Here is a 19038-nt window from a genome sequence, read left to right on the forward strand (position 1 = left end):
TCCATGCGTTATTTTTCCAGCCCATTAGGCAAAAGCAAGAGATGGAACGAAAACAGAAGTCATAGAAAGAATCCATGGAGGATGTAATGTGAACAGAACGAGCGGTATAAAACATTGGAAGGAAAGAAAACAAATCTTAATAAAGAAGCATTTTTCATGTATTCTTTTTTTGAAGCAGCTGTGTAAAGCAGCTCCCGGAGCTCCTGTTGTTAGTGGGAGAACTAGGCCACTATAGCAAGACTGGTTGTTAGGACGATCCAATTACCTTAGGAACGGAGGACATGATAAATGCAGCCAAACAGATGGTTATGCCAACATACTATTGATTTTACCCTCAGACCCTCAGGTTTTGGGTGATAAGTTTAGTTGCTATACACTACGCGGTTAAAAGTTTTAGAACCACTTTACTCATTCAAGGGTTTTTCTTTATTTTTTACTATTTTCTACATTGTAGAATAATAGTGAAGACATCAAAACTATGAAATAACACATATGGAGTCATGTAGTAACCAAAAAAGTGTGAAACAAATCAAAATATATTTTATATTTCAGATTCTTCAAATAGCCGCCCTTTACCTTGATGAAAGCTTTGAACACTCTTGGCATTCTCTCATGAGTAGGTGTTCTAAAACTTTTGACCGATAGTGTACGTTAAATAATTTTTCGTTTGTCTCAGGCCGGGATTCAAACCATCAAAGATTAACAACATCTCCAGTTTTATAGTGTTTACGTTCTGTTGTGGTGTAAACACAGTGGAACCGACAAATCCACAGTCTAAGTCCCAGGAACTCAGGCAGGTAAAAATGGTATTTGTTCTTCTATGTGTCAACAGACAAAAGCTGGAATTGCCCTGCTGTATAATAAGGAGACCAATAATACTTATGATGTCCGTCTGAAGCTGACAAAAGAGGTGTTCACCATACAGAAGCTGGATGTGGTTTGCACAAGAGGGGGTGACACACAATTAAATGTAAGTACTTAAGATCTACCTTGACATTAGGGGTCGCATGGGTGTCAAGAGTGGGCTTTCCCATACTTAGATTAACCAGGCACACAGAACTAGCACTTTTTAATCTCAAACTGGTATTTGTGTGTGAATATATTTGTTCTCCTGTTACTCAGCGTTCATTGAAGGTGACCTGAAGTGACTTCAGATCCGTTCACATTAATACCTGATGATGACGAGACCTCAGCTGGCTTTTCACATCCTGACACTGATGTTATAGCTCACGATAGCTTTACTTGGATGTAATGGGGACACGAAAGATCTGATTAACATTTAGCTTTAGTATGGTGGTCAATTGAATAGCATACTGTATTGAAAGTCTCTATAATAATGGAAGTATCTTCTTTATGTTTTACCATGGAGGCATTCTGTATGTGTCAATGTTAGGGTTTTGATAGTGAAGATAACTGAAAGATGTGCACCCAAGTGTTATGCTCCAACCTTGTTCCAACATTTCAATATTATTTTACCAAGGTCAATTCCCATTTTTTAAAGCACAGAACTGTCGTTCTCCGAAGGCAGGCAGCTGGAGGTCTGGGTCTAAGCATCAAAGTAAGTGTTATATTTTCATCAATATAAATCTAAAGGCTATTGGGCCTTTAAGAGATTCTGAGCTCTATTTTAACAAACCTAACACAATGGTAAATCTGATCGCAGGCGGTAGCGCTGTAAGTTCAGGGGGGTGTTAGAAATACTTTTGCTATTTTCACTATCACAATTATCGGTGCACTTGCTGCCGTTTACGTAAAAGGGCTGGGCTGGGCTTTGATGAATAAACAAGTTGTGGGTATGTCAAGTCTTGGCCCCTCACTGGCCAATCAGACCATGGCGAAATATGTGGATGCTTCAAGTTGTGTATTTACGGTCTTTTATGTATTGCCTTGGAATCAACTCCAATTCCAATATTAGTCTGTTATGGTTTGTTAAATGGCTTACAGAAACGAAACAACAAAATGTAGACCTATCTTTGCTAAATAGTTAGCTTGAACCCATTTGCAGTCACATTGTTCTAAGTAATTGCATGGCTTCAATAGCATTCACACTGACATAGGGGCTAGGCCTACTGTAAATTGCATTATGGCTGAGCATGGATATGCCAAACATTGTCAATAAGCAAGATTACATTAATTACTGATAAGGCCTAAAAAGAGAACAAATAATTATAATCGAAATCTAAACAAAACGAAACAACAACTTGTTTAAATAGGCTATGTCACACTTAAAGGCCCCATAATTTCTCCCCGTGGGCATATAATATTAAAGCAATGCAGACTATGGAGGGTTTTACAAACATCCAAAATGGGACCTGCATGACTAAAATAATGTGGGCATGCCTACAATGCATAGATAAAAAGGGAATGTCAGCTCACTGTTTTACTCCTCTCAATCTTGGTGATTAAGATTTATTTCCAACCGGAGCCAAACCCTTTATCGACAGTCTTGACTACTTAGCGATTGCATTGTGCAGGACCAAAAAAAGCTTTCATTGAGAGGAAGGGAGGCAATGCTTGGTTTTCAATCAAATAAAATGAAATGGGAAAAACATTAGTTTATATGAAGTATAAAGGAACCAGAAGCACATTAGGCTACTCTTGTTCCATGCGCATATGGGCAGTGTGCGTTACAGCCGGATAGGCTGCGTTTCCGTTGTCAAAATTCATGCCATAACCAAACTGCGTTACCGTCTTAAATATCCCTATCAGCGCTGCCTGAAATTAGCCCTTTGGATCGTGTTTTTAAGGACACACCTCAAATATTTCCACCCCTCCCATCTGAGCTGATATAAGACAGGTAAATTGCCGAACCTGGCGTTAGGGCTGGAAAATGCCAGTGTGTCAGTTTTTACATGACAAAATTGCAAACTAACAAACTAACAAGCATTTGACATTAGCGCCGCCTTAACGCCAGCCAAAAATAGAGCCCTTGAAGGCATGTGAGTATAACAATGTATACATGACTAAATGTATGTATGATTAAATCAACATTTTTCCTCATCAATCTACACACAATACCCCATAATGACAAAGCAAAAACTGGTTTTTAGACATTTTTGCAAATGTATAAAAAAACAAAACAGAAATACCTTATTTACTTAAGTATTCAGACCCTTTGCTATGAGACTCGAAATTGAGCTCAGGTGCATCCTGTTTCCGTTGATCATCCTTGAGATGTTTCTACAACTTGATTGGAGTCCACCTGTGGTAAATTGAAATGATTGGACATGATTTGGAAAGGCTCACACCTGTCTATATAAGGTCCCACAGTTGACAGTGCATGTCAGAGCAAAACCAAGCCATGAGGTCGAAGGTATTGTCCGTAGAGCTCTGAGACAGGATTGTGTCGAGGCACAGATCTGGGGAAGGGTACCAAAAAATGTCTACAGCATTGAAGGTCCCCAAGAACACAGTGGCCTCCATTATTTTTAAATGGAAGTTTGGAACCACCAAGACTCTTCCTAGAGCTGGCCTCCCGGCCAAATTGAGCAATCGGGGGAGAAGAGCCTTGGTCAGGGAGGTGACCAAGAACCTGATGGTCACTCTGACAGAGCTCCAGAGTTCCTCTATGGAGATGGGAGAACCTTCCAGAAGGACAACCATCTCTGCAACACTGCAACAATCAGGCCTTTATGGTAGAGTGGCCAGACGGAAGCCACTCCTCAGTAAAATACACATGACAGCCCGCTTGGAGTTTGCCAAAAGGCACCTAAAGGACTCTCAGACTGTGAGAAACAAGATTCTCTGGTCTGATGAAACCAAGATGGAACTCTTTGGCCTGAATGCCAAGCGTCACGTCTGGAGGAAACCTGGCACCATCCCTACGGTGAAGCATGGTGGTGGCAGCATCATGCTGTGGGGATGTTTTTCAGCGGCAGGGACTGGGAGACTAGTCAGGATCGAGGGAAAGATGAACGGAGAAAAGAACAGAGATCCTAATGAAAACCTGCTCCAGAGCGCTCAGGACCTCAGACTGGGGCAAAGGATCACCTTCCAACAGGTCAACGACCCTAAGCACACAGCCAAGACAACGCAGGAGTAGCTTCAGAACAAGTCTCTGAATGTTCTTGAGTGGCCCAGCCAGAGCCCGGACTTGAACCCGACCGAACATCTCTGGAGATACCTGAAAATAGCTGTGCAGCGACGTTCTTCATCCAACCTGACAGAGCTTGAGAGGATCTGCAGAGAAGAATGGGAGAAACTCCCCAAATACAGGTGTGCAAGCTTATAGCGTCATACCCAAGAAGATTCTAGGCTGTAATCGCTGCCAAAGGTGCTTCAACAAAGTACTCATACACAAAAATGTATGCACGCATGACTGTAAGTCGCTTTGGATAAAAGCGTCTGCTAAATGGCATATTATTATTATTATTATTATTACTCAGTAAAGGGTCTGAATACTTATATAAATGTTATATTTAAAATATATATATATATATATATTATTAGCACAAAAATCTAAATCTGCTTTGTCATTATGGGGTATTGTGTGTGTAGATTAATGAGGGGTAAAACAACAATTTAATCCATTTCAGAATAAGGCTGTAATGTAACAAAATGTGGAAAAAGTCAGGGACCTGAATAGTTTCCGAATGCACTGTATATAAATGTTACACTTTGTGATTAATAATGACCTTTCTCTTGTGTCTCAGGGGGGTGCTGAGCATAAAGTGCCTGTGGTCATCTCAAAGATGTTTAAAGATCAAGTAGGTAAGGCAGTATTGAACATTTCTCCCAGTGACGTGGACAAAAATATCTGACAGTGATGTGGACTGGAACATCTCCCAGTGATGTGGACTGAACGATCTGACAGTGATGTGGACTGAAACATCTGACAGTGATGTGGACTGAAACATCTGACAGTGATGTGGACTGGAACATCTCCCAGTGATGTGGACTGAACGATCTGACAGTGATGTGGACTGAAACATCTCCCAGTGATGTGGACTGAACGATCTGACAGTGATGTAGACTGAAACATCTCCCAGTGATGTGGACTGAAACATCTGACAGTGATGTGGACTGAAACATCTGACAGTGATGTGGACTGAACGATCTGACAGTGATGTGGACTGAAACATCTGACAGTGATGTGGACTGAAACAATTGACAGTGATGTGGACTGAAACATCTGACAGTGATGTGGACTGAAACAATTGACAGTGATGTGGACTGAAACATCTGACAGTGATGTGGACTGAAACATCTGACAGTGATGTGGACTGAAACATCTGACATGTGTAGTGCTGTTATGAACGATATCAATATAAAACACTTTAGGTTACGTTCCCCTTATGTTTATACGTTTCTAGGTCAGGCAATTATTGTATTACTACTTTGGTAACCAGAATGCAGTTACTCAGCTGGTCATGGAAATCTGCTGACGAGATGTATAAAACAATGGTTTAATTATAACGAAGAGGAACTAGACACGTTCTGTTTCAACGTAGCTATTACAACCCCCCCCCCCCCCCCCCCCCCTCCCCCCTGCTCAGGATACGCTCAGGAGATTGAACCACAAAATATACCAGAAGAGCATCTTCTCTTTTGCCACATCCCCAAATACCTTTCTGGTAGCGAAAGCAGAAAAGCATGCCTCTAGTAACCCAGAGAGGAACATGCCTCTAGTAACCCAGAGAGGAACATGCCTCTAGTAACCCAGAGAGGAACATGCCTCTAGTAACCCAGAGAGGAACATGCCTCTAGTAACCCAGAGAGGAACATGCCTCTAGTAACCCAGAGAGGAACATGCCTCTAGTAACCCAGAGAGGAACATGCCTCTAGTAACCCAGAGAGGAACATGCCTCTAGTAACCCAGAGAGGAACATGCCTCTAGTAACCCAGAGAGGAACATGTCTCTAGTAACCCAGAGAGGAACATGCCTCTAGTAACCCAGAGAGGAACATGCCTCTAGTAACCCAGAGAGGAACATGCCTCTAGTAACCCAGAGAGGAACATGCCTCTAGTAACCCAGAGAGGAACATGCCTCTAGTAACCCAGAGAGGAACATGCCTCTAGTAACCCAGAGAGGAACATGCCTCTAGTAACCCAGAGAGGAACATGCCTCTAGTAACCCAGAGAGGAACATGCCTCTAGTAACCCAGAGAGGAACATGCCTCTAGTAACCCAGAGAGGAACATGCCTCTAGTAACCCAGAGAGGAACATGCCTCTAGTAACCCAGAGAGGAACATGCCTCTAGTAACCCAGAGAGGAACATGCCTCTAGTAACCCAGAGAGGAACATGCCTCTAGTAACCCAGAGAGGAACATGCCTCTAGTAACCCAGAGAGGAACATGCCTCTAGTAACCCAGAGAGGAACATGCCTCTAGGAACCCAGAGAGGAACATGCCTCTAGTAACCCAGAGAGGAACATGCCTCTAGTAACCCAGAGAGGAACATGCTGCTAATAACCCAGAGAAGAACATGCCTCTAGTAACCCAGAGAGGAACATGGCTCTAGTAACCCAGAGAGGAACATGCCTCTAGTAACCCAGAGAGGAACATGCCTCTAGTAACCCAGAGAGGAACATGCCTCTAGTAACCCAGAGAGGAACATGCCTCTAGTAACCCAGAGAGGAACATGCCTCTAGTAACCCAGAGAGGAACATGCCTCTAGTAACCCAGAGTGGAACATGCCTCTAGTAACCCAGAGAGGAACATGCCTCTAGTAACCCAGAGAGGAACATGCCTCTAGTAACCCAGAGAGGAACATGCCTCTAGTAACCCAGAGAGGAACATGCCTCTAGTAACCCAGAGAGGAACATGCCTCTAGTAACCCAGAGAGGAACATGCCTCTAGTAACCCAGAGAGGAACATGCCTCTAGTAACCCAGAGAGGAACATGCCTCTAGTAACCCAGAGAGGAACATGCCTCTAGTAACCCAGAGAGGAACATGCCTCTAGTAACCCAGAGAGGAACATGCCTCTAGTAACCCAGAGAGGAACATGCCTCTAGTAACCCAGAGAGGAACATGCCTCTAGTAACCCAGAGAGGAACATGCCTCTAGTAACCCAGAGAGGAACATGCCTCTAGTAACCCAGAGAGGAACATGCCTCTAGTAACCCAGAGAGGAACATGCCTCTAGTAACCCAGAGAGGAACATGCCTCTAGTAACCCAGAGAGGAACATGCCTCTAGTAACCCAGAGAGGAACATGCTGCTAATAACCCAGAGAAGAACATGCCTCTAGTAACCCAGAGAGGAACATGCCTCTAGTAACCCAGAGAGGAACATGCCTCTAGTAACCCAGAGAGGAACATGCCTCTAGTAACCCAGAGAGGAACATGCCTCTAGTAACCCAGAGAGGAACATGCCTCTAGTAACCCAGAGAGGAACATGCCTCTAATAACCCAGAGAGGACCATGCCTCTAGTAACCCAGAGAGGAACATGCCTCTAGTAACCCAGAGAGGACCATGCCTCAGAGAGGAAAGTTTACATTCTTCTTCAAAGATGGAAATCTTTTCACCAGTTGAGAAGTTTCATTGTTTTGTTAACGCTGTTGCAAATGAGTTAATATCCCGATTAGTTCCACATTTCATGGTTTCCTGTGTTCCTGAGAGCTCTGTGATGTCAGTGGAGATTAGGCAGACAGGAACATGTATGAAATGAGTCATTATTTTCTAATGTTTTCATTAACCTTCACACTCAACGATTTGCGCCTGCAGCATACCAAACTGGGAAGCTATTCGTTGGGGACGCTATGTTACAGGTTAGTGCACCCTCAGGTCAGAGGCGAAAGACAGAGAGATATGCCCTTTGAATTTTATTTTAGCTACCCTCTTCCATTGGAGTGGGAGTTGTAATTTCACTTAGGGAACCTGAAAAGGAGCTATTTGATACTGTTATAAATCATTTGACATATGGAGATATTTGCATTAATTATACAACCAACAGATAAACAAAAATGTATATTTATTCACATTAATATGCTTGTACAGTTTATGTTCTCTCAAATGCAATGATCATGTTGGCATTGAAACAGACACGTTACAATAATCTGGAGATTCTAGACATGGTTGTAAATGACTGAACAATATTTACAATGACACTGAACTGTATTTACATAGTTTACAGCACCACTCGGAAAACATTAGCAGCCTTCATTTGCAGTTCCTCGTCTTCCTCATGTCCAAAAGCAAAACTAGATTGCATCCATTTGCATCACTTACATATATGCCAAGGTCAATGTAGTTGCCATGGAGTTTCATTTCTAAACCAGGGCGTTTGTTCTTCATCCTTTCTTTTTCCTCTGTTTAGATCAACGGCATCAATGTCGAACATTGTAGTCATGAAGAAGTTGTGAGTATAATTGAATCAGCTTCTGCACAGACATTGTCACATGTAATGTCTTTTCCAGAGATTTAAGAGAATAATATTTTCCCTGTGATTGCGCAAAACGGAGACATGCTTCGTCAAGCGAGCAGAGCTCTGTCATTTCATACAGGAGACTAATTTAGTTTGTTTTGTTTTCTAGTCTGGATTGTGACAAATCGATATGGAGTAGATTCATCACACAAAGGCTGCATGGAAATTGAGCTCCTAAGAGAGCTGTGATTCATCAGTGATTCTCTCTCTTTCTCTCTCTTCTCTCTCTTCTCTCTCTTCTCTCTCTCCCCTCTCTCCCTCTCTCTCTCTTTTCTCTCTCCCTCTCTCTCTCTTTTCTCTCTCCCTCTCTCTCTCTTTTCTCTCTCCCTCTCTCTCTCTTTTCTCTCTCCCTCTCTCTCTCTTTTCTCTCTCCCTCTCTCTCTCTTTCTCTCTCCCTCTCTCTCTCTTTTCTCTCTCCCCCTCTCTCTCTTTTCTCTCTCCCTCTCTCTCTCTTTTCTCTCTCCCTCTCTCTCTCTTTTCTCTCTCCCTCTCTCTCTCTTTTCTCTCTCCCCCTCTCTCTCTTTCTCTCTCCCTCTCTCTCTCTTTTCTCTCTCCCTCTCTTTTCTCGCTCTCTTTTCTCTCTCCGCTCTCTTTTCTCTCTCTGTCTCTCTGTCTCTCTCTCTACCTATCTCTGCGTAGCTCCTAACAGCTGTTCTCTTCTATTCACCTCCAGAACTTCTGAGACCTCATGAGCAATTTCACTTAGAAAAACTTAAAGTGTATAAAGCCAAGCTGTCTTAATAGTAGCAGGCTATAGCAAAAATAGGAACAACTGATGTTGTTGGGAAGAAGTAGAATAAATTAATTGTAGACAATAGCTTATGGTAGTTTTGTCATTGTATCACTCTTGCAGTGTCATTGGAAAGGCTTTCATTTGGATACATAACCGAAAATAAGCATGAACATTTGCATATTTGTAGGCCTGCTGCTAAAAAAAATACCCTATTTCTTGACTTGGCTCAGTCTGTGCCATACCAAGTGCAAATACCCTCTACCAATCAGAAAATGGGGTTGTCTGATCCCAGACACGGAGAGGGAAATTACCTTCCATTGTTTTCTTGTATGTTGCCAGCTTCTCACTAGCAAATGAAAGGCTGTATTTGAAGATATAGTACTGTGTGTAATTAGACAGGGTGAACTGCTGATTGCATATTCTGTATTTATGTTGCGTCGCGTCCTCTTACAGTTACATGGACTTGTAGATGGCTATTTTATTAATCTGAGAGAATTCTCTCTCTCTTAGGTTCATCTCTTGCGGACTGCTGGGGATGAAGTCACCATCACTGTTCGGTATCTCAGGGAAGTTCCGTCTTTTTTAAAGCTACCACTGGGTAAGAGTTCTGAGTGGAAGCACCATTACCATTACATGTGCATGTGGTATTCTGTGCTGTAACTATGCATTCGAAAAAATGGAGAAGGATGCTCAAGTGAAGCTGTTAGTCGGTTGACTGTCGTCTGGTCATTTTTGACTCAACCAATGGCCTGAAGTCATGCTCGTACGTCTTCCTGTGGCAGCTGATCTAACTGAGGGCTGCTGTTGTCTGTAGACGATTGATTCAAACAGTAGCTGGCACTTCAGTGCCGAGTTAATGTCATATCAGAGAACTGCTTTTGTCTCTGTTGGCCTCCCTGCCTGGCCTGCAGCACGCAGGAGACAGAATGTCAACAGGCTGGTGGTGTATTCTGCTGTTACAGTGAATGTTTTTTGGTCTGTTTTTAACAATGTGATAATGAGGTTGACACCCAATAGCTTTGTTGTCCAGAATCCTAGCAGCCATATTGCTGGCGAACTAGCAACGGCTACATAATGAGTCTGGAAATGGTCCTTTGAAGTTGTCGGCTTGGTGAGTCAACAATGAAGCGGTTGAGCTTTATGCTGATTGGTTGTATGAGAGAGGAAGTAGAGCTCCATTAGACCTAGTGGTATTCTTCGCTGTGCTAATGCACCACATGGTCCGGGTCCCAGGCTAGGGACCCAATGCTTTTGACAAGACATACTAGCACAAGGCCCTCTTTAGATTCTCTACTGACTGGGGAGGCAGCCGTGGTGTTCTGATACCTGAGGTGCCCAGAGAGGTCAATGTGTTCTGATACCTGAGGTGCCCAGAAAGGTCAATGTGTTCTGATACCTGAGGTGCCCAGAGAGGTCAATGTGTTCTGATACCTGAGGTGCCCAGGGAGGCAGCCGTGGTGTTCTGATACCTGAGGTGCCCAGAGAGGCAGCCGTGGTGTTCTGATACCTGAGGTGCCCAGAGAGGCAGCCGTGGTGTTCTGATACCTGAGGTGCCCAGGGAGGCAGCCGTGGTGTTCTGATACCTGAGGTGCCCAGGGAGGCAGCCGTGGTGTTCTGATACCTGAGGTGCCCAGAGAGGCAGCCGTGGTGTTCTGATACCTGAGGTGCCCAGGGAGGCAGCCGTGGTGTTCTGATACCTGAGGTGCCCAGAGAGGCAGCCGTGGTGTTCTGATACCTGAGGTGCCCAGGGAGGCAGCCGTGGTGTTCTGATACCTGAGGTGCCCAGGGAGGCAGCCGTGGTGTTCTGATACCTGAGGTGCCCAGAGAGGCAGCCGTGGTGTTCTGATACCTGAGGTGCCCAGGGAGGCAGCCGTGGTGTTCTGATACCTGAGGTGCCCAGAGAGGCAGCCGTGGTGTTCTGATACCTGAGGTGCCCAGGGAGGCAGCCGTGGTGTTCTGATACCTGAGGTGCCCAGAGAGGCAGCCGTGGTGTTCGGTCACTGCTCGTGTGTGTTTTTTGTTTGTTTTAGTTTGTAAACTTGTGGATTGCGGCAACAAGGCTGTCTGCATATTGTATATAATGTTTATCGTTTATAAATCCTGTCTGTTGATTCTGTTTACTGTGGCAGCACCATTTCACTAAATCACTTTCTGAGTGTATGTACATGTGCCTGGAGAATAAAGGTGAGGCTGATTCTGAGTCTGAGCACATTAAGTATTTCATGTTTCAACAATATATAACATTTGCTCTCATGGTTTTCAGGCTCTCCTGTATCACAGAGTGGTCAAAGTAGCAGAGTCTCTTCACCACTATTTGACAGTGGTTTACATTTAAATGGGAATTCTACCAACACAGTAAGTAAACCTTTATGAAATGGCATTGTTTTTCTTACATTAAATGAGCTTGTGATTCCAGTATCATGCATTAATGTCACATTAATACACACTGACAATTTTAGAAAGCTCCCAATATCTGGTTTGTACTTCAGGGCTGAGGAAGGCAATGTCACTGTGTGATGCTAAGCTCACTATGACTAGCTGCCATCTCCTTCATTGGCTCACTGCCAAGTGAGTATGGTTGTAGCAATTCTTTGTTTATTTCCGAGCATTGTGCTTTAATCTTGCTATGAGGTCACTGAAGGATTCCTTACACCAGAGCTGTCTGGTTTAGACTGAGGGAGGAGACGAGGATGGAAGTTGACAGGTGTCAGGAATCCTTCAGTGACCTCATAGCAAGATTAAAGCACAATGCTCGGAAATAAACAAAAGAATTGCTACAACCACACTCACTTGGCAGTGAGCCAATGAAGGAGATGGCAGCTAGTCAGAGTGAGTTTAGCATCACAAAGTCACATTGCCTTCCTCAGCCCTGAAGTACCGTCGCCCCTGTTCATAACAGCTCCAAGTTCTGTAGCATTAGTGGGTATGACAGAGACTACTTTGGTGTACAGGAAACTGTTGTGACCCCTCCTATGGAATCCCAGAGAGGATAGGTAGCATACATGCTACAGAGATGACATGTGACTCACGTCACTCAGCTGCAGAGTTTCCATGTTAAAAGGAGGAGCTTGAAGGGAGGTGGTGGGGGGGGGGGGGGGGGGGGGGGGCAGCAGATGGTAGTCTCATTTCCTAGCAACATCACTCTCCCCTGGACAGACATCTGTGATGCAATGGAGTAATGTTTACATACTGTTTTACCCACTTCATATGTATATACTGTATTTTAGTCATGGCTCATCCTATTTAACCATTGCTGTACACACTGTATACCATTCTTCAGATAAACTACATATTCTATCCATATACTGTCCATAATGTCTATACACCCCATCATATATACATGTACAGTGGATGGGTATTCCAGCATGACAATGACCCAAAACACACGGCCAAGGCAACAAAGGAGTGGCTCAAGAAGAAGCACATTAAGGTCCTGGAGTGGCCTAGCCAGTCTCCAGATCTTTAATCCCATAGAAAATCTGTGGAGGGAGCTGAAGGTTTCGAGTTGCCAAACGTCAGCCTCGAAACCTTAATGACTTGGAGACGATCTGCAAAGAGGAGTGGGACAAATTCCCTCCTGAGATGTGTGCATACCTGGTGGCCAACTACAAGAAACGTCTGACCTCTGTGATGGCCAACAATCACAGAGGTCAGACGGTGTATTGAGACCGAGACTGTTGGTACATGGTAAACAAATGTAGCTGCTTAAATATCTTAATGTAAATATATAATATACAGATGGGGGTTTTGCCACCAAGTACCAAGTCATGTTTTGCAGAGGGGTCAAATACTTATTTCCCTCATTAAAATGCAAATCAATTTATAACATTTTTGACATGCGTTCTTCTGGATTTTTTGTTGTTGTTATTCTATCTCTCACTGTTCAAATAAACCTACCATTAAAATTATAGACTGGTCATGTCTTTGTCAGTGGGCAAACATACAAAATCAGCAGGGGATCAAATACTTTCTTCCCTCACTGTATATATATATATATATATATATATATATATATATATATATACAGTATATCCAGACTATATACTACATATTCTATCCATATACTGTCCATAATGTCTATACACCCCATCTTATATACATGTACAGTGTGTATATATATATATATATATATATATATATATATATATATATATATATATATATATATATATATATATATATATATATACAGTATATCCAGACTATATACTACATATTCTATCCATATAATGTCTATACACCCCATCATATATACATGTACAGTGTGTGTGTGTGTGTATATATATATATAGTATATCCGGACTTTGACATTGCTCATCCTAATATTTTCTATATTTCTTAATTCCATTATTTTACTTTTAGATGTATGTGTATGTGTTAGATACCACTGCACCGTTGGAGCTAGGAACACAAGCATTTCACTACACACGCAATAACATCTGCTAAATATGTGTATGCGACCAATAACATTTGATTTGATTTGGAGTAGGGGAACCTGAGCGTAGTATTGAAACCGAGACTGTTGGTACATGGTAAACAAATGTAGCTGCTTAAATATCTTAATGTAAATATATAATATACAGATGGGAAATGCAGCGTTGCTTGCCAACTTTTTTCTTGTCTTGCAGCTAGATTGTGCCTGATTTCCCATCCTACATTCTTCACTTAATGTGGGCACACACTTAATCTGTTGTGAAATCTGTTGTGAATGTATTGTGATGTTTAAAAAAATTGTATAACTGCCTTAATTTTGCTGGACCCCAGGAAGAGTAATGGGGATCCAAAATAAATACAAATACAGTGATCTGAATGTCCCCAGCCTAAAACACTGCAGAATCTTTTCCTAGCATGCACATTTCCTGCCATGCAGATGGACCTTCTTACAAAAGGCCAGCTACATATTCATGTTTTGTTAACATCAGTATGGATGCCTGACTGAACATAAGCTTTAATATCAATGAGTGCAGCTGATTCAATTCACAAAAATACTTCATTCCCTGATAGTCTTTGAACATGAAATATTTGGCATGAGCAGGCAGGATGTCAGAAGGCGAACTAGCCCCGCGTCTGTTCAGTCTGTTGTCTTCAATAACAGCTAGAGAAGAGCAGGACTATCCTGGAGCACTGAGCTTTGTGGACTGCATTATCCCTGTATTCCCATTTTATTCACGTGCTCATTTCAACGGTGGGATAATATATTCTGACTTAATGTGACATAATGGGTTAGCTGGCTGGGTTCTCTACAGTCAATTCTGAGGTTGAGAGGGCAGGTGGCTGACAAATACGATTAGCTGGCCAGTTTCCTCACGAAAAAATACCCTCGCGAGTTTAAAAACATGCAAAGGAAAATCTACCTTGAAGCCACAACAAACTGCTCACGTCACGTTGTGTCACGACTTCCGCCAAGGCTGCCCCCCCCCTCCTGGTTCGGGCAGGCTTCGGCGTTCGTCATCACCGGAGTACTAGCTACTGCCGATCCCATTCTCATCACTCCACTTGTCATGTCTTGTCAATCACACACACCTGGTGCTCATTCCCCTAATTAGTATGTGTATACGTGTTCCCTCTGTTCCCCTTGTCTTTGTGAGTGATTGTTTTGTTGTGAGAGCGTGTAGCTCGGTTGAGCTACATTTCACTGTGTTATTGCCAAGGTGGATGTTTTCCCTTGTACAGTTTTGTTTTTGACGCTTGGGGTGTTTGATTTATGCAAACGGATTAAACTCTGGACTTTGGTATTTTACCTCCTGCGCCTGACTCCTTCTTTCACACCTCGTCACAGAATCACTCACCTGATCTGATATGGAGTCAGCAGGAGAAGACCGCATGCCTGGAGTGGTGGCAAGGGTCCAGGAGCATTCCTCGATGGAGAGGAGAAGGAGAGGAGAAGATCCAATCTATCGAGAACAGCTGGTCAACCGGATCCAGCCACCTACACCCCAGCCCCTGGAGGGATCCAGATATCCCGGCCACTGGCGTTTGACGGGACTGCAGCGCGATGTAAGGGATTCCTACTCCAACTGGAGTTGTATTTCTCCAGCATCAGGCCAGAGCCCCGGGAGCGGGAGAAGGTATCCGTCCTCGTTTCCTGCCTTTGTGGGAGAGCCCTGGAGTGGGCCAATGCGGTATGGAACGAGGGACATGCCACGTTGGAGAACTACGGGGAATATGCTCGCTTCTTTCGAGCCGTTTTTGATCACCCGCCTGAGGGTCGAGAGGCGGGCGAACGACTGGTTCATCTAAGGCAGGGGACAAGGACCGCTCAGTACTACGCGCTGGAGTTCCGGACGCTGGCAGCGGGGTCCGGGTGGAACGAACGGGCTCTGATAGACCATTTCCGGTGCAACCTAAGGGAGGACGTCCGACGGGAGCTAGCCTGCCGGGATGCCATGCTATCGTTCTCCCAACTGGTGGACATGGCCATCCGGCTGGACAATCTGCTAGCAGCCAGAGGATGTCCTGGTAGGGGTCTGCCAGTTCCCACTCCGGACGACTCTGACCCTGAGCAGATGGAGCTGGGGGGAGCCGCCAGTCGAGAGAGCGCAGGAGGACAGCGACAGTGCCACTCTGGTGGCACGAAGGGACAATCCACCTCACGTCGCAGTCAACGTTCTTTTGGGTCTGGAGGCGGTAGGCAGGGTACTTTATCTATCTCCTTTCCAGATCACCTGGTAGTTTCCCAGTGTAAGGTGCTAGTCGATTCAGGCACAGCTGGGAATTTTATGGACAGGGCATTTGCACACCATCAAGGCATTTCATTGGTTCCCCTAACCATTCCACTCCCCATCAGAGCACTAGATAGTCGACCATTAGGGTCCGGGTTGGTTAAGGAAGTTACTGTACCAGTCCCCATGATTACGCAGGAGAAACATGAGCAGATCACCTGGTTACCCTGTAGTCTTGGGTATCCCGTGGTTAGCTCTTCACAACCCCAATTTCTCATGGCCGCAGAGGGTTCTTACGGGGTGGTCGCGTGAGTGTCCGGGTAGGTGTCTAGGTGTATCGCATTACCACCACAGGTGTGGAGATGAGGGAGACCGCATTGCAGCCGTGCATAATTGGCTGACTCCAACCACGGTAAAGGAGGTGCAGCGCTTCCTTGGCTTTGCCAACTACTATCGAAGGTTTATCCGGGGTTTTGGCAAGGTCGCAGCTCCCATTACCTCCTTGTTGAAGGGTGGGCCGTCCCGGCTCCGCTGGTCTGATGAGGCTGATTTGGCATTCAGTAGATTGCCAATCTGTTCACCTCAGCCCCGGTACTGGCTCACCCCGATCCATCACTACCGTTCGTAGTGGAGGTGGATACGTCCGAGGTAGGGATAGGAGCTGTCTTATCCCAACGCTCGGGCACGCCACCCAAGCTCCGCCCCTGTGCCTTATTCTCTAAGAAGCTCAGCTCGGCGGAGCAGAACTACGGCGTTGGTGATTGGGAGCTGTTGGCTGTTGTCCGAGCCTTGACGGTGTGGAGACATTGGCTCGAAGGGGCGAAACACCCTTTCCTCGTCTGGACAGACCACCGTAACCTGGAGTACATTTGGGCAGCGAGGAGGCTGAATCCTCGCCAGGCCAGGTGGGCCCTCTTCTTCACCCGGTTTGATTTCACACTCTCATACATTCCGGGTACGAAGAACGTGAAGGCAGACGCACTGTCTCGGATGTATGACACAGAGGAGAGGCCCAGAGACAACACCCCCATACTCCGTTCCATCCTGGATTCGAGGCGTCGGGAGGGGTACGGTCCGGAGGATAGGTGCTGGGTCCCAAGGCGGGACAACCTCGATCCCTCCCTGTTAAGGGATTTCCACCGTCGCCATACGACTCGCCCTGCTCCGCATCCTCCTGGCCATCCCCGAGGCCGGGGTCTACTGTCACGACTTCCGCCGAGGCTGCCCCCCCTCCTGGTTCGGGCAGGCTAAGGCGTTCGTCGTCACCGGAGTACTAGCTACTGCCGATCCCATTCTCATCACTCCACTTGTCATGTCTTGTCAATCACACACACCTGGTGCTCATTCCCCTAATTAGTATGTGTATACGTGTTCCCTCTATTCCCCTTGTCTTTGTGAGTGATTGTTTTGTTCTGAGAGCGTGTAGCTCAGTTGAGCTACATTTCACTGTGTTATTGCCAAGGTGGATGTTTTCCCTTGTACAGTTTTGTTTGACGCTTGGGGCGTTTGATTTATGCAAATTAATTTAAACTCTGGACTTTGGTATTTTTCCCTCCTGCGCCTGACTCCTTCTTTCACACCTCGTCACACGTTGGATCACTGGATCGTACAATATCAGGAGTGTATATTGTTTTTATTATTCAAAGCATTTGTTTTTTATACGTGGTCTTTTTCAATGCACTATCAATTATGCATCTTCTAGTGTTTTTCATAGTGAGGAAGCAGGACATAAATGACATGACATGTTTGGTTTCTTCTGTAGAATGATATAATATAGCAGTAATCATCCTTGCACCATGTATACTAGAAACTGAAACCCATGGTGGAGTGACCTTTAGTGACCTCATTCTGAAACCCATGGTGGAGTGACCTTTAGTGACCTCATTCTGAAACCCATGGTGGAGTGACCTTTAGTGACCTCACTCTGAAACCCATGGTAGAGTGACCTTTAGTGACATTCTCCCTGCAACTGATGGAGGTAGCTGAAACTGGTTGGAAAACATGCTGCTCTGTAATTGCTTAGTTAACACCCAAAAAAGTATTATCCCAGACAGTTTCCCCCCCCTCCTTTAGCATTCTTGTTTGCTTGCCTGCAGGTGATTATAATTCTCTAAGCTTGTCATCTCTTCTAGGTGCCGTCAAAATTGAAATGATTGACAGTGTTTTCCTCTCATTGCCCCCAGGAGGTCTTCCTATTGATTAATTTACATGCCTCCAGATAATTACGCTTTGGTATTTTTTCACCTCCGAAATATCACAAGCTATGGAAGAGGGAATTATATGAAGGACACGCGTGTGTGACAATGTACGCTGGGAGTCAGGAAGCAAGTACAGGGAGTGCATTTCATGATAAATAAAACATGGAACAAAACAAGAGTAGCGTCCAGACAGGAACAGAGTAACAGGATCAATAACGCCTAGGGAAGGAACCAATGGGAGTGACATATATATAGGGGAGGTAATCAGGAAGGTGATGGAGTCCAGGTGAGTCTGATGAGGCGCTGGTGCGTGTAACGATGGTGACAGGTGTGTGTAATAAACAGCAGCCTGGTGACCTAGAGGCCAGATGGGGAGTATACGTGACAGTACCCCCTCACCTCTGCTGAGGTGCGGGAACCTGTCGAGCCGGCTGAGGCGTGGTTGCCTGACGAGCCGGCTGAGGCGTTTTTGCCTGACGAGCGTACCGAGTCTTGTAAACCTATCGAGCCAGTTGAGGCATGAAAGCCTGACGAGCTAGCTGAGGCATCCTCGGTAGACTCGGCAACGGACGCTTGACGGGCCAACCGGGTCTTGTAAACCTGACGAGCTGGCTGAGGCATGAAAGCCTGATGAGCTAGCTGAGGCATCCCCGGTAGACTCGGCAACGGACGCTTGACGGGCCAATCAGGTCTTGTAAACCTGACGAGCTGGCTGAGGCATCCTCGGTAGACTCGGCAACAGACGCTTGACAGGCCAACCAGGTCTTGTAAACCTGACGAGCTGGCTGAGGCATGAAAGCCTGACGAGCTGGCTGAGGCATCCCCGGTAGACTCGGCAACAGACGCTTGACAGGCCAACCAGGTCTTGTAAACCTGACGAGCTGGCTGAGGCATCCTCGGTAGACTCGGCAACGGACGCTTGACGGGCCAACCGGGTCTTGTAAACCTGACGAGCTGGCTGAGGCATGAAAGCCTGACGAGCTAGCAGAGGCATCCTCGGTAGACTCGGCAACGGACGCTTGACGGGCCAACCGGGTCTTGTAAACCTGACGAGCTGGCTGAGGCATGAAAGCCTGACGAG

The 19038-nt window shown here is 45.2% G+C and overlaps 1 protein-coding gene across 1 annotated transcript in view; it reads left to right on the forward strand.

Moving 5' to 3' along the window:
• LOC311145690 (gamma-2-syntrophin-like) overlaps positions 1-19038 on the forward strand; it is a gene marked incomplete at both ends in the record, with an annotated part of 60054 nt that overhangs the window by 14733 nt on the left and 26283 nt on the right. Inside the window, 7 exons of the mRNA XM_084181950.1 lie at positions 833-970; positions 1502-1558; positions 4653-4710; positions 7665-7708; positions 8257-8298; positions 9608-9695; positions 11361-11452. Of these exons, the coding sequence (XP_084038076.1) occupies positions 833-970; positions 1502-1558; positions 4653-4710; positions 7665-7708; positions 8257-8298; positions 9608-9695; positions 11361-11452 (519 nt within the window). The remainder of the gene's footprint in view (positions 1-832; positions 971-1501; positions 1559-4652; positions 4711-7664; positions 7709-8256; positions 8299-9607; positions 9696-11360; positions 11453-19038) is intronic.

This window comes from Coregonus lavaretus (genome assembly GCF_964263955.1).
Source record: "Coregonus lavaretus genome assembly, chromosome: 18".
In the NCBI taxonomy this organism is placed as follows: Eukaryota; Metazoa; Chordata; class Actinopteri; order Salmoniformes; family Salmonidae; genus Coregonus; species Coregonus lavaretus.